General features: G+C 42.4%; 2 protein-coding genes across 4 annotated transcripts in view; both read right to left on the bottom strand.

The window, feature by feature from the left end:
- Positions 1-16901, bottom strand: part of AGBL4 (AGBL carboxypeptidase 4) — a 3151866-nt gene that overhangs the window by 969038 nt on the left and 2165927 nt on the right. The gene's annotated exons all lie outside the window — the stretch shown is intronic.
- BEND5 (BEN domain containing 5) overlaps positions 13602-16901 on the bottom strand; it is a 107413-nt gene continuing 104113 nt past the window's right edge. The window contains exon 7 of the mRNA XM_073593578.1: positions 13602-15013. Within this exon, the coding sequence (XP_073449679.1) occupies positions 14856-15013 (158 nt within the window). The 3' untranslated portion in view covers positions 13602-14855. The remainder of the gene's footprint in view (positions 15014-16901) is intronic.

Here is a 16901-nt window from a genome sequence, read left to right as displayed (position 1 = left end):
CTGACACCTTACTGACACTTTTTTGGGGACCAGTGACACTAATACAGTGATCAGTGCTAAAAATGACACTGGCAGGGAAAGGTGTTAGCCTAGGTTCACAATGTAGAGATGCGGGAACCAGCGCAATTCCAGCATCGGTTCCCACATTGCATCTCTGCAAACTGCTGCGGGTGTCAATACAATGTTAATGACACCCCCAGAACAGATCGCAGTGTGAACCGTGGATTCAGACAGGAATCGGATCACACGGGTAAGAACACCCTTGCGATACGTTTCCAGTACGGGGGGGGGGGGTCCCTGCACCTTTTTTGTGCAAATCCAATGAGAGTTTATCCATACAACTGTATGGATGAACTCACAATGAACAGACATCGCATGTGATTGGCACCGTAGTGCTGATGCAAATCACATGCAATATCAGTTTTCGCTATAGTGTGAACCCAGGCTTAACATCAGGGCAATCAAAGGGTTAACTGTGTGCCTGACCAGTGCTTTACTACTGTGGGGGATCTGATTTTATTAGTGGAAGGCATGGTTGGTGTTCCTGCTTCACAGAAACACAGGATCCATGTCTTCTGTACTGACAGAATGTCAATCTGCTTTGTTTTCCTAGGCAGACTGACCTTCTTTCAGTGTACCGTACAATCGGCAGGTCCTGGTGGAGATCGGGTCAGTTGAGGCGCGCACTCACTCCCAAAACCTGGAAGTGCAGGATCACGTATATATATATATATATATATATATATATATATATATATATATATATATATATATACAGTGGGTTTTTTTTATGAAAGGCAAATCCACTTTGCACTACAAGTGCACTGCAACTGCACTGAAAGTGCACTTGGAAGTACAGTCTCTGTAAATATGAGGGGTAGATCTGAAATGAGGGGAAGCTCTGCTGATTTTATCATCCAATCATGTGCAAGCTAAAATGCGGTTTTTAATTTTCCTTGCATGTCCCCCTTGGATCTACAACGTCTGTACTTCCAAATGCACTTTCAAGTGCACTTGCAGTGCACTTGTAGTGCAAAGTGGATTTGCCTGTCGTAAATAACCCCCAGTATCTCACAAAAGTGAGTACACCCCTCACATTTTTGTAAATATTTTATTACATCTTTTCATGTGACAACACTGAAGAAATGACACTTTGCTACAATGTAAAGTAGTGAGTGTACAGCTTGTATAACAGTGTAAATTTGCTGTCCCCTCAAAATAACTCAACACACAGCCATTAATGTCTAAACCGCTGGCAACAAAAGTGAGTACACCCCTAAGTGATAATGTCCAAATTGGGCCCAATTAGCCATTTTCCCTCCCCGGTGTCATGTGACTCAGTGTTACAAGGTCTCAGGTGTGAATGGGGAGTAGGTGTGTTAAATGTGGTGTTATTGCTCTCACTCTCTCATACTGGTTAGTGGAAGTTCAACATGGCACCTCATGGCAAAGAACTCTCTGTGGATCTGAAAAAAAATGGTTGCTCTACATAAAGATGGCCTAGGCTATAAGAAGATGGCCAAGACCCTGAAACTGAGCTGCAGCACGGTGGCCAAGACCATACAGCGGTTTACCAGGACAGGTTCCACTTAGAACAGGCCTTGCCATGGTTGATCAAAGAAGTTGAGTGCACGTGCTCAGCATCATATCCAGAGGTTGTCTTTGGGAAATAGACGTATGAGTGCTGCCAGCATTACTGCAGAGGTTAAAGGGGTGGGGAGTCAGCCTGTCAGTGCTCAGACCATACACCGCACACTGCATCAAATTAGTCTGCATGGCTGTCGTCCTAAGAGGAAGCCTCTTCTAAAGATTATGCACAAGAAAGCCTGCAAACAGTTTGCTGAAGATAAGCAGACTAAGGACATGGATTACTGGAGCCATTTCCTGTGGTCTGATGAGACCATGATAAACTTATTTGACTCAGATTGCGTCAAGCGTGTGTGGTGGCAACCAGGTGAGGAGTACAAAGACAAGTGTTTCTTGCCTAGTCGATGCTGGGTAGTGGGAGTGTCATGGTCTGGGGCTGCATGAGTGCTGCCAACACTTCATTAAGGGAACCATGAATGCTAACATGTACTGTGACATACTGAAGCAGAGCCTGATCCCCCCCCCCCTCGGAGACTGGGCCACAGGCCAGTATTCCAACATGATAACGACCCCAAAAACACCTCCAAGATGACCACTGCCTTGCTAAAGAAGCTGAGGGTAATGATGGAGATGGTGATGGACTGGCCAAGCATGTCTCTAGACCTAAACCCTATTGAGCATCTATGGGGCATCCTCAAATGGAAGGTGGAGGAGCGCAAGGTCTCTAACATTCACCAACTCCATGATGTCATCATGGAGGAGTGGAAGAGGACTCCAGTGGCAACCTGTGAAGCTCTGGTGAACTCCATGCCTAAGAGGGTTAAGGCAGTGCTGGAAAATAATGGTGGCCACACAAAATATTGACACTTTGGGCCCAATTTGTACATTTTCACTTAGGGGTGTACTCACTTTTGTTGTCAGCGGTGTAGATATTAATGGCTGTGTGTTGAGTTATTTTGAGGGGACAACAAATGTACACTGTTATACAAGCTGTACACTCACTACTTTACATGGTAGCAAAGTGTCATTTCTTCAGTGTTGTCACATGAAAAGATAGAATAAAATATTTACAAAAATGTGAGGGGTGTACTTACTTTTGTAAGATACTGTATATGTGATTCTGCACAGTGCGGCCGCCCTGTAGCAGTAAATCTGCTATGGGGCGGTCGGTAAGTGGTTAACATTGTATAGTAGTGTGGATCAAAAAATTGCAAAAGGCACCAACACAGGATGGAACTCCTTAGAACGCTTATAAAGCTCCTGAAGAAGCGAGTTTTTGCGAAACATGTAGAGCCTATGAGCTTACAGTAAATGTTATTATGGCATACATGTCTTGTATGACATGATCCTTGACATTTATAGTCCACATTGGAGAGGTTTCATTGCTATTACAATTAGTTTGCAGTATTTTAAATGTTTTTTAATGTAATGTATTAACTGTCAATAAAATATTGTTTATTTTTCTATGATTGGTGCCTGGAAAGTCCATTTATTCCACTTCCTTTTGTATTCAATTGTATAGTAGTGGTATGATCAGAATACTAATGGCTTTGGTAGCCCCCCTGGCGGTTTTCCCGAGTGTGGCTCGGGGTTAAAATTCAGTCCCATTAGCGGTAACCCCGAGCCACACTGGGGATCGCATTGCAGGATCCTGGGGCTGCGTTACTTACCTTGTCCCCGGGATCCTGCGATGTCCCCCGCAGTATCCGAGGGCTCCGTCCTCTGCTCGAAGCCTCTCTGTGCCAGGCTCCGTTCCCTGCGAGCGGCGCGACGCACGGGGGCGGAGCCTGGCGGCAAATTCAAAAAACTGTAAAAAGCATAACACATACAGTACTGTAATCTTACAGATTACAGTACTATATGAAATTATTTCACATCCCTTTTGTCCCCAGTGCTTTGTCCTATGTCCTGCATGCAGTTTTATGCTATATATACTGTTCTTTCTGCCTGGAAACTGGAGATTGTCCATAGCAACCAAAAAGTGTCCCTTTACGTCAAAAGTGGTTTTAGACCAGCTAAAAAACAGCGATAGTAAATTAGAACACTTGCAGAATTGAGCGATAGTGAATCGTGGGGAAATTTATTTTATTATTATTTTATTTTTATTTTTTTAATTATTTATTTTTATTTATTATATTATAATTTATGTTTTTGTGTTTCAAACTTTATCATACCCGGGATATCTACTAGACTCTTGTTTGGACAGATTTAAGTGTGTTATTGTTAAGAATTACAGACCTACAATATAAAACGCCAAATTTCCATGCAAAATAATTGTACCGCTTTCAGCACCTAAAATCCGAAATAATCATACCGCCAGGGAGGTTAAGACCCATTCTAACACCAGTGTTTGATATTCATTTGTACACAACTTAGTACTATTGTTTGTCTAAATCTCCTTATAAATAAAATTATTGGAAAAGAAATCACAGCGCCCCGTACAGCCTACCTAACACCCCCCACCTACCCAGGAAAAACAATATCGCAAGCAGACATAAACACAACATAACTTACATAATTCCTGCTAAATCTAAAAGATATCATTGTATTAAGTTAATAAATAAAGCTGTGTGTGTGAGAATGAGGTCTTGGGGCTCATTCACATGGGTTCCCCTGACCTGTACAGTGTGAATCAGTTTGTTTATGTGGCTGGAGATGTGTGCAGATAACCTATGTTACGCTACAGGGATGCAGCGGCTGTATGAGCTGCAGGGCCTAATTTGACAGGCGTGTGGGTGCAGTTGTATGTCCCCAAACACAGACAGTGTGCATTCAGGGCCACTCACCGCACCTACACACTTGTCAAATTGGGACCTGTGGCTGTGTTCATACAGCCCCAGCATCCCTACAGAGTGACAGGCTGCTCCAGGAGCACAAACAAATCAGCCATTCACAATGTATGAGAATACTGTGTGAATGAACCATACATTTTTTTAAATTGTTTTTGATATTCTCTTTATTATTATTATTTCACAATGTTGGTGGGGGGCTTTGGTGAAATATCAGGAGTCAAAGCAGACCCATGATGTACCACTTCTGAGACAGAGAATGGGACTGGGGACATAGATACCCAGTTCTTCTGCAGGAAAAGATGAACAAACAGGAAACACTATGTAGAGAGGCTCCTGTTCATTCACAAACTGAAGCATAGCAAACATAGTTTAGTATGCTTCAGTTATAAAAGAACACAGTGAGTGATTGGCACTGATCAGTCACTGTGTTCAATTAGGAAAGAAGGAGCCAGTAAATATGACAAATTTATCGCCCCCCCCACTATCCATCCTGAAACATCCCACTGTGTGCCATGTGTGCAGCTTGCAGGAAGGGGGGGGGGGGGGCACACAGGGTAGGGCCTGGGCAGCAGGGGGAAAAGGATGTGGACAGAGAAGGTGATCGGTGCAGTGGGGGGGGGGGGGGGGGTGAGATACTGGAACTGATTCTCCTGCAGCAGCTAAATTTGGCTCCTCTTCTCCCTCCCTCTGGCTTTCAGCTGTTGCAGGGGGATCGTGTAATTCCATGCCCCCTCCTGCCTGCAACACAGATCATCCGCTCTGTTAACATCCTTTTTCCCCTGCTGCCCGGGCCCCAAATAGGGGAACCGGTGGTACCCCCTTATCAGTGGCCCTATGCAGAGGTAACAAAGACATTAGAGTACGAAGACAGACAAAGCACCAGAGCACTTCCCTTGTCCCTTTTGTTTATATGGCTAGGGATTTCCAGCCAGCAAATTAATGTGGCCCAGTGACATCACTGGTTGCTAAGGACATGGAGGTATCTGGGTATATCTGGGTAGTATAGTGTAAGGCCTCATACACAATGGATGTTTAGCAACAGTGCATGAGTATCTAGCATTTTTGTGCGGGCAGAAGGCACCATCCAGCCCTGCTACCGGCAACTGTACAAGTCTACAAGCGGCTGGATGATGCACCTAGTGGTACGAACAGTTAGGGCAGTATATGCCCAGGGACAAATGCCTGGAGCACAGGTCTGCGTTCCGGGTATTCGTCCCTATGCACATACTGCCCAAATGTCAGCATCAGAAACACCGTCCAACCCCATCCAGCCGAAGCAGTTTTCAGCATCTCACAGACTTTTACAGACTGCCAGCTGGATGGTGCACCTGTGTCTTCTGCCTGCACAAAAATCCAGAAATCTCATGCACACAGGTGTCCTGCATTGAAAGGCTCATACACACAGGTGTCCTGCATTGAAAGGCTCATGCACACAGGTGTCCTGCATTGAAAGACTCATGCACACATCCACAAGGGGGCCGTACAGTGTGCAAGAGTGTACAAAATCTGGGTACATGTAAAATAAACCCCAGGAGCCCCAGCTTCCACATACAGTTGCTCATAGAAAACGATTATAGGATACAAGAATACACCGATACAGGTGTAAAACGAGCACAAGGATGTACAACCCTGAACACAGAGGGGTTGATTTTCAAGTGCAGTTTCTCAAGAGCTTAGTAAATGACCAGAAGCTCTGCTGACTTCCATCGTCCAATCATGTGCAAGCAAAAATGCTGTTTGTTTATTTTCCTTGCATGTGATTGGATATTCTTTGCAAAGTGAAGCTTTACCTAATTTACTAAGCTCTGGAGCAACTGCACTTTGCAAAGTGCACAGTCTATTTGTCTTTAGTAAATCAACCCCAGAGTGTCTGTGTTTTAGTACATACATGTTTACATGTCTTTACGCCAGGATCTGCAAATACCCACATCCTATAATTGCTTCCTATGGGAGGCTGTAAGCAGTAGCTGGAGCTCCCAGGGCTGATATTACATGTACACAGGTTCTGTACATTCTTGTACACTGTACGGTCTCTCTTGACTGTGTACCAGAGCCACAGGAGAAAATGATCCGGGAAGTATTACAAAATTATTCTTTCCGGATCCATGTTATCTGCATCCAGATGTACATGATTTCACATGCATTTAGCTGCAGAAAACCAGGCTAAACATTTCCAGGATGCACACATTTCTTGTTTATATGAACACAAATAGTCACTGCTGAATGTCTTGTATGAATTCAGCCATAGGAAAGCATTACATGCTTCCAGATGTTTATGAATGAGCAGGAAGCTCTCTTGCAGTTTACTATGTGTCAGTTACGAATGAACACAGTGAGTGATCTGTACTGATCACTCACTGTGTTCATTTAGAAAAGGAAGGGGCCGGTAAATATGAAATATTACCGGCCCCTTTCCCTGCTCTCCATCCAGAAACATCCCTGTGTGCCATGTGTGCAGCTGGTGGGAGGGAAGAGGGGGTGAAACATTCAGCACAGGGCACACAGAGAGGGGGCCACACAGCAGGGGGAAGAGGATGTGGACAAAGAGGGTGATTGCTGCAGAGGGGGATGGGGGGAGAACTTACCAGAACTGATCCTCCTGCAGCAGCTGAAAACTGGCTTCTCCTCTTCTCCCTCCAACCTCCTTTCAGCTTCTGCAGGGGGATCAGTTACAGTAATTGCACCCCACCCCACGATCACCACATACTTTTTTTCCGCATCTGGACATATGGATTTTGACCCCATGTGCGTGTAAGTTAAAAGATAGGAGAGACAACATTTGAAGCCCCTTTCTCCAGGTATGACATGCGATAGTTTCACATTAACAAGCCTTGTACTAAAGCAGCCCATTCATTTTTAATAGTGTCGCCAACACAGCACATTTCATTAAGAGACCTGTAGCACATGTTTTCAAGGCAGCGCGCATCTGTCAACCCGGCTAAAAGCATTGGCATCAAATTCACAATAAATGCCACTGCAGCGCACCATAGTTAGCTTTTGCGTTATCATGGGTTGCGGTAACATACGGTAACGCACGTACTGGTGCATGTTATCACAACGCACAGATGTGAATAAAGCCTAACTATTGTTATTTATTTACCTTTCCAACTGGCATTTCTTCAATATACTGTATCGTCAAACATGAAGCCAGAGGCTATTTTGTAAATCTCTTACATTCAATCCATACATTAATCCTGACGAAAACTAAACTGCGCCCAGAGAGACAATGTCAGATCATTGCCGATCAAACTCCCCATTTCCCGTACATTTTTTTTTAACAGGCCCGTTACCACCAAAACAAATGACTCTCGCTATGTTCTGCAACACTGAAGAAGGAATATGATGTGTGGAGCTGTTCCCTCTCTCTCTCTGGCAGCCTAACTAGAAAGCTCTTCCCAGCACTTTCCCCAAAGATGCCCATTTACAAAGAAAAATGCAGAAATACAAAACTTGTTTTTCTATTTAATGGTAACCAATTTGAATGTTCGGGAGTAAAAAATACAATTAATTTCTTCAAAATAGAAACAAAATGCTACACATCACAACACACAGCAAACATTTTGGAAGCAGACTGTTTTTTGGAAACACAAGTACAGTGGGCATCCTCCTTCCAATGCAAATGAGAATGCCGCCTGCAGAGCCCCCCCCCCCAACCCTAAAGCACCCCCCCCATGTTGAGGGCATGTGACTTGGTATGGTTCCTGACGGGCTGCATACTCAGATAAGGGTCTGGTATAGATTCTGGGGGGACCCCATGCCGTTTATTTTAAACCGGCAATGTTTTGTTTTTTTATTCAGCTGTCAGCATGGAAATCCATCGACAGCTGTTGACTCATCGGTTCCCGACTCCGCTCCTTAACAACCCGTTTATATTGCGTCCTGATTGGGCAAAACTTTGCCCAATCAGGGCGCAAAATGCACAGTGCACCCATCGAACTCCCTGCAAATTCGGGTGTTGGAAAAATGGGCCAGTTAAACACTACTAACTAGCACCAAAAAGGAGGGGGCAGGGAACATACCAACAGCACAAAATAAACAATCTGCTTTGACAGCACACTTTCCACCTGGTATCATCGTTTACCACTATATTATAACTAGGGTTGCACCGATACCGATACCAAGCATTGGCAGGAGTACTCCTGCCAATGCTCCCGATGCTTAATCTGATACCTGAACACTCAGGGATGATTGGTGCGGTGGGGGAAGTTATAATCACCGATCTCCCTGTGTGGCTTTCAATAAAGCAGCTGACAGCAGCTTCTCCTCCTCTTCCCTCCGTGGCTTTCAGCTGCTTTATTGAAAGCCACACAGGGAGATCAGCGATTATAACTTCCTCCTCCGCTGCACCAATTGTTCCTGAGTGTCCCCTGTATCCTCCCTCATCTCCCCTCTGTGCTCCTCCGGTCCCCCCCCCCCCCCCAGATCTTTCAGGATGGAGAGCAGAGGAAGGAGCGGTAAATATGTAATTTACCTGCTCCTTCCTTTTTTGAGTGTGATCACTGACTCTGCCCATTCATAACTGAGCATCGTAAACTGTGTTTGCGATGCTTCAGCCTATGAATGGAGAGGAGCCTCTGCCTCCAGTCCATTCATGTTCAGTGCAGCTGAGAAAGGGACTGGGGAATCTCTATCCTAAGTCCCTTTCCATGTCTCAAAGGGGAGATGTCAGGGGTCTGTTTAGACCCCTGACATCTCACCAAAGCCCCCCTACCCCCCAATAGGGTTGAATAATAAAAAAAAATGGAAACGTATTAAATAAATATTTTGAAGTAAAATTGTAAACATAATAAAAAACTAAATAAAAAAACACAGACACTGACTGTCCACTCTCTCCCCCCCCCCAAAAAAGGAATTGTAATATATATATATATATATATATATATATATATATATATATATATATTGTAAAACATAATAAAATAAATATATAATAAAAAATAAATTTGTAAAAAAAAATAAATAAACTACTGACAGTCCACGCCTCATCAGTGCCACCTATCAGTGCTGCATATTAGTGCCACTGTCACCTGTACTTAAAAAAGTGGTATCAGTGCAATCCTAATTATAATGCAATAAATTGCAACATAAAAAATATACTTTTGTAAAACAACAGTTTTGATAAATCTAAAGGCTATTTTGCAGATAATATAATCAAACTGAATAGTGTATGGCCAGCTTTAAGCTGAACTCCAGGCAGACTGCACAGTAGAACTAAGAGAGGGGCAGCACTAAGAACTGTTCAGGTGTGGTGCATGCAAACCATACTGACAGAGAACATGCAATGGAACAAGAGAGCAGTAGGCTGAGATCATTTGTCTTGTGCTGTTCCTCCATTGTCCAATCACAAGTTCTGTGAAGGGAGGTGACCTGAGAAAAGTCAGGTCAAAAGTCTGGCTGTGCTGCATATTTTCAGCGCTACATCTTTAAAAAAAAAAAAAAAAAAAACACCAACCTTATTTTAATGCCGATTTCAAGATATTTTCCTATATACCCACGTTATTCAGTCTATTGATTTTTTTTCCCTCCTGAAAACACCACTTACTCCCTAAGAGCACATCCACACCTACAGTGCCTATAAAATGTCTCACCGCTTGGAAGTTATGTTTTAATGTCATGGAACATTGAATTAGTGTTTTTTAGCACAGATATATTGAGCTTTTTCTGACCATCAGACCAAAAACTTTGACTTATACAAAACACTGCACTTAGTTATAAGGGTACCATACTGTGAAGCAACAGTACCGCATCCCGTGCCGTTCCTTCAGAGCTTCTTGCCGGAACCGAGGGCTCTGGCCACTCACAGCGCCGAAGCCCGTGAACCTTGAAGAAAGGCTGGGGGTATATGTCAGCCCTCTCAGCGTTGACCGGGCGCCGCTGCTGGAAGGGCTTTGTTCTAAGGTAAGTATTTCAAAATGTGCTAGTATGTGTTGCATGTTAGCACATTATGCCATTGTCTAATGCTGCGTACACACGATCGGAAATACCTCCAGCAAACTCCGACGAGAGCTTTTTTTTCGGAAAATGCGACTGTGTGTACGCTCCATTGGTCTTTTGCTGGAGGAATTCCAGCCAGCAAAAGATTAAGGGCATGTTCTCTATTTTTCGGTCGGGAAAACTTCCGATCTGAAAATGCGTTCGTCTGTATGCAATTCGGACGCACAAAAAAATCACGCATGCTCGGAAGCATTGAACCTCATTTTCTCAGCTCGTCGTAGTGTTGTACGTCACCGCGTTCTTGACGGTCAAAAGTTCAGAGACTGTGACTGTGTGTATGCAAGGCAAGCTTGAGCGGAATTCTGTCGGAAAAACCATCCAAGTTTTTTCTGACGGAAATTCCGATCGTGTGTACGGGGAATTACAGGTGTGTTTTTTTTGCTGCAGCTGTTTACTACTGCTTTCATTTTTTTTTACTAGCACGTATGCCAAGATACTATTGCCGAGGTGGAGAGGTGTTCTGGTATGGTTATACAATGTTCTAATTCTCACGTTGGGGTTCAGAATCCAACTGTTCCCTCCTTTCATATATCCAGTAGAGATTTTATGTGCCTAAACAGGCTGAAGGGATGAAATTGTAGTACCACACTGAACGGATTATAGTAACCAACCCCCCCCAAACTTGTCTTTTTTATGAACATGTATGTTTGTACCTTGTGCTTCTGTACAAGTTTTTATGTGTAGAAAAGTATTAAAAAAGCATACAATAAAAATGATCTAATTTAAAAAAAATTCTGGTGCTTGATTGAACCTGTGGGTGGCAAATTGCCTAGTTTCTCGCAATAACTAATTTTAAGATATGCTTCGCACATTCATAATTATGTCTCCTTTATCGCAACTTGCAAAGTCACCTCCTCCCTGCTACTAATCAGCCTCTCCACTCATTCCTGCTTTAAATCACTGAACATTAGCAAGGACGATACAGACATGCCAATTCTTTCCTTGAAATCATCCCTGTATATATGGTGCCTTTTCCCCATGTTTGACTAAGTACTAAGCCAATATCATGTGGTTTGTAAATCACAGATCCCCTGTAACCACTGGTGGATGACTGCTCTACTCAAATGTACCTGAACGGAGATAGCTCTGTAGAGTCTCAATTTGAGAAAGGTCGGCAACCGGGTATTCAAAGCCATAAAATCTCCTTTATTATATGTCCATTAGGAGTAAGGATTCAACACAAAAAGAATGCTTTCTTATAGCTTTGAACACCCGGTTCCCGACCTTTCGTCCAATTGAACAGCTTGTGCCGCTGTGGTCTTGGCACAGGTCTGAAATTTAAGGGAAGCAGCACCATATCTCTATATTATAGACTTTACAGTTCTGTAGACTGAAGCAAGCTGTTGACTAGATTGGAAGTCAGAACAACGAAATCCAATTTAAGGTCATAACTCTACAAGTATCTATGACCGTGCAAGCCACTGAAAACGTTCACATGTACAAGACCCCCTTGTCTGTTCATGCAATGTAAATGCTGGAAAAGATCAGACTTCACAGTAGTACAACAAGGTGGATGCCAGCAAGGATCAGTTTTGTTCATACTATAACAAGGTGGATACTGGAAAAGATCAGTCTCTACAGTACTATTACAAGGTAAATGGTGGGAAGGATCCTTCTCCACAGAACTATTACATTAAGAATGCCAAGAAAGATCTGTCTCCACAGTTCTACCACAAGGTGGATGCCACAAAGGATGCCTTTGCACAGTTCTACCACAAGGTGGATGCCAGGTAAGATGCCTTTCCACAGTACCAGCACAAAATGGGTGTCCAAAAGGATCCCCCCTCCACAGTACTACCAGGGTGGAAGCCAGGAAAGATTCCTCTTCCAGAGAGAAACTATAAGGTAGATGCCGGGAAGGATATATCTCAATAGCACTACCATGAGGCAAATGCCGAGAAGGATCCATCTCCATAGCACTTTTACAAGGTAGATGCCTTAGTACTTTAACTACTACAAAGCAAATGCTGGAAAGGATGTCGCCACCCCACTACAAGGTAGATATAGGAAAGGATCTGTCTCCATTATACTACTAACAGATAGATGCCAGAAATGATCAGTCTCTATAGTTCTACTACAAGGTAGAAGCTGAAAAGGATCCATTGCCTAGCATTGCTACTTCTCCAATGTAGACACTGGACAGCATTTGTCTCCATAGTATTGCTACACAGGAAATGCTGAGAAAACCCAGAGAGAGCTGACTTAAAAAGAAAAAATTGTGATGTTAAAAGAGTTGAAATTAAAGTGCCACACCACACCACCTAAAAGGTCCAGATACAACTTTATTCCATTAAAGGTCAGGGATGCAATAAAAAAGGTAATTGTATCCCTGACCTGTAAAAGGGATAAAGTTGTATCTGGACCTCTTAGCAGTGGTGTGGCGCTTCAATTTCAACTCTTTTTACATCACACAACAAGCCAAGGAGACTGTAGAGATCCTCCGGGGGCATAGAAGACACCTGTCCAAGAACCAGATCATTTACACCCACAGTAAAACCCTAAGATAACAATACCAGTAAAATAAACCTACGGGTCCAGTGCTATCTTTCCACTTTCAACTGTTAAGAAAAAAAAAAAAAATTTGGGCAGGTATTGCCTTTTTTCGCTTGACCTGGAAGATAGCTCATGGGTTTCCAGATATTGTATTAGATATCATTTACATGTGTGATATATCTCTTCCCTATCTAATGCAGTTTGTTGTGCAAAGTACTCTAATTGAAAATTGTAATAATAAAATAAATAAAATAAAAGATGCCCCCTAAAGCTCCATTCAAACCTTTGTGCTTGAAAATTGCATGTTCTTCTTTGTTTTTTTCCCCATATCTTAGTGCACGCATTCTGTGTATTTCTAACATAAATTTAAATGTAGTTACTTTAGACATCTCCTAAAACAGTTAAAGCCTTCTGAATTTATTACAAAATCAGGCAGCAAATACAGTAATAAATATGCTGCTCCTTTAAATGATTTCTTCCCTCAGTGCAGAAGCAATGTAAAAAATACCCCGTGGCAGCACCTTGATAGAGTTGGACTACAGCAATCGCACACAAGCAGCGGCCCGGGTCTCCAGCAGTCCAGCACCCCTGGCTTCACTCAACAGCATGCCAGCATTCATTTCTTATATACATATCAGTGCATCGCATGTAGACATCATCGATCGCAACCATAAATAACATGGGGAAAAAAAGGGCCAGAACAGCAAAATGAGGAATCATGCAAAAGGGGAAAAGAAGGGTATATAAATATAATTCATAACATAAAGAACATACAGCAAAGCAATATATGCAGAATATTTTACAAAGGCGAGCTTGCACTTCAAAGCTGACCTGTCACAAGCCTGGGCAACCACACAATAAAAACATGGCACCTTCAGTGTAAACTGAATCTTAAAAGCATCGGTAGATCAAGAGATAGAGGCACCTAAAATGCTGGGAAAAGCTGAACTTTGGCTCCGCTTTTTATTGGTCAGTGATACGCTCATCATGGTAAAATGTGAAAAGGGGAGGAACCATGGCCAACTTTTAGGCTCCATTAACATTTTTTGTCATGCAACTTTGGACATCAGAGTCGCATGACAAGTCGTTCCCCATATTTTACAATGATAACCATTCATATATGTATGAGTTAAAGTTGCAGCGACTTCAAAGTAGTTTATGCACTACTTTGGTCTGACTTTCATGCAACTTGAGGGCCATTGACTCACCCAAAAGTGACATGAAATATGTACTTGAATGTTTTACAGTGCAACAATTGTGCAATAGTTGTCCATTATCACTGATCAAAGTCAGAGTCTTATCCAAGTCTCACCCATCCAAAGTTGCGTCAAAGTTATACCAAAGTTGTACTCAACCTTAATTAAAAACAAAGATATACATACACATATTTGCCTGAAACGATTGATGCTATTTTCACTCATGGTAACCTTTGCTTGGACCTTTTTATTTTTTAAAAATACATGGCAAGTTTAAATTACCCAGGTTAGTGACAGATTTACTTTACGCAGACTGACAGGAGATCATCCTTACACTTCTAGCAAGAAATGTCCAACTATACAGACACAAGATCATTACCTTTTTACAAAAGATAAAGTGGCAAGACAGGGAGGCTTTAAAAAAAACACTTACTAAAAAGAGCTTAGCAGTGTTGACATATTACTATGTAACATGTCCACCAGTTTTGTACTTGTTACGCAAATCAGAAGTGCATTGATTTTGGCAAAAACAAAGCTATACAAGACGGCGCGTCAACTGCTGGGATCATACGCAATTCAGCTTCTTCAGTCCTGTTGACGTAGATTCCAGTAGTCTCAGAAGTTTGGCCATATCCGGAAATGTTCAAGCAGATACAACTGCACATTTTGGTTCTCGCTTGGAAATTAAGATGTTTTCCAGAAAGGCGGCAGCTGATCGTAATCCGAAGAACGACGCAAAAAAAAAGAAATTAAAAACATAAAAGTAAACACCCAGACTTAAAGCATCACAGGTTTATTGCACACTGTACTTTGCCTCTCTTCGCTCTTCGTTTTTACAAGACTTGTTAATGTCCATGATCTTCTCACAAATATATTTGTTGACTTTGGAGAGCCGTTGTGCAATTTCATTCTCATCCATTGTCTCTTGTGCTATTCTGTCATACACACATTCTATGGAAGAAGAAAAAAAAAAGATGGGAAATTAAAGGCTGGTCACCGGTAGCAGTTAGTTTACAGAACCAGATAATGTGATGGAAGAACAGAGCAACTCGCTTTGTTTCATGTTTCCAGTGCAGCATGGGAGAACAAATTGTTCCTCAGACTTTCTTTTATACTTTAAGCATTGATAAAAGGGAAAGGAAGCCTCTACTTTCAATGTAAATTTGATCCCAGAGACATTTTCATTTACCTCTGTTCTGGGGAGCCAGTCTGTTCCTTGAGAAAAAAAAGCCGCCATCTAAAGTCAAACTTTTGGTCAAAGATCCTGCTACCTGTTGACGAGCTGCTATGACAGCTTACCCTCGATTGTCACGGCAGGAAATATTCCTCCCAGAACTGATTGCTCTGCTGTATTAATATGGCAGCACCTGGCTTTTGTACTAAAGAAGTAATTGTGCACTGAATACTCAATGTGGCCGTAGATGTTTGCTTGCATTATTTACAGGGCAGGCACTCTCACTAGCAGGTTCTAACCTGGACGCTGGGGCCTTATGATTTATGCAGCTTGAAGAATTAGTCATTTTGAGAGTATTTACCTGGTTAATCCATATTTTAGTGTTACTGTACGTGATTGTCATGTAGAAGCACTTTAGGTTTTGAATACAGTGGCAAGAAAAAATATGTGAAAATTAGACAGTTTGATGTATGCCTAAACACTTGGAGATTGCTTTGCATCCCTTTCCAGCCCTATGCAGATCAACCACTCTTGATCGTATGCCTTCAGAGAGCTCCTTTGGCGAGGTGCGGTTCACATCAGCTGATGCTTCTTATGAACAGCAATCTTAAAATTTTTGAATGTCTTTTATCAATCGAAGTAGCTATTTGGATGATGAGCTGTATTGGATTTCCGCCAGACATATCGTTTGGTGTTGAGGCCAAATAATTCAATTTTAGTATCATCTGCCCATAACACCTTTTTCCATGTGGCCTCAGAATCGTCAAGGTGCATTCCCAGATAGCAAGGATAACTTGCCACAAATTTGTGGCAGTGTTGAATTGTAAGTCTGTTAGTTTGCTGAACATTTTCACTGGCAAGTTGTACACTTGCAGAGCACTTGAAGCCCAAGTTCAAGTTGACACTTTTCCAATTTTTAGAAAATGTGTGTGGCAAGTCTCTTGCAAGAGCAAAGTTGCAGTGGTGAGTCTACAGCAAGGGCTCTCCAAGTCTACAGCATGAAAATTCAACCACAGTGACCCCTGTGGTGGGATGACTATTGAACAACATAAATGAACCATGACTTGCAGCAGACTTGCAGAATGTTTGCAAAGAAAGTTGATCTGGAGTCATGCAATGCAGATTTGCTGCAATTGTGCAACCAACCAGTGAAGCTTGGCAAGTAGAGCAATAGCTTACCAAGACATTTTCAAACTTGCAGCACAATTGCTTGCTATCTGGGATTAAGGTGGAAAGGTGAGACTAAAATTGAATTATTTGGCCTCAACACCAAACAATATGTCTGGTGGAAATCCAGTACAACTCACCATCCAAATAACACCATTCCTACAGTAAAGCATGGAGGTGGTAATATCCTGGTATAGGGGTGTTTCTCTGCAGCAGAGACTGGAGTCACCATCAAATTTAACTGAGCTTGAGCAGTTCTGCAAAGAAGAGTGGGCAAATATTGCAAAATCTGGATGTGCAAAGTTAGTAGAGACATATCCCAACAGACTAAAGGCTGTATTGAAAGCAAAAGGTGGTTCAACAAAATACTGACAACACAAGGGGGTGATCTTTTTTCCAACTCACTGATTCTATTTCTTCTGACATGTTGGCGTTATACCTTTCACTTGGATGTTATGAATACAGCTGGATAAAACAAACAACAAACTGCGTTGGTTC

This window comes from Aquarana catesbeiana, linkage group LG07 (genome assembly GCF_042186555.1).
Source record: "Aquarana catesbeiana isolate 2022-GZ linkage group LG07, ASM4218655v1, whole genome shotgun sequence".
Taxonomy (NCBI): Eukaryota; Metazoa; Chordata; class Amphibia; order Anura; family Ranidae; genus Aquarana; species Aquarana catesbeiana.
Note: the sequence above shows the minus strand (reverse complement) of the source record. Positions and strands in the feature narration are given on the sequence as shown.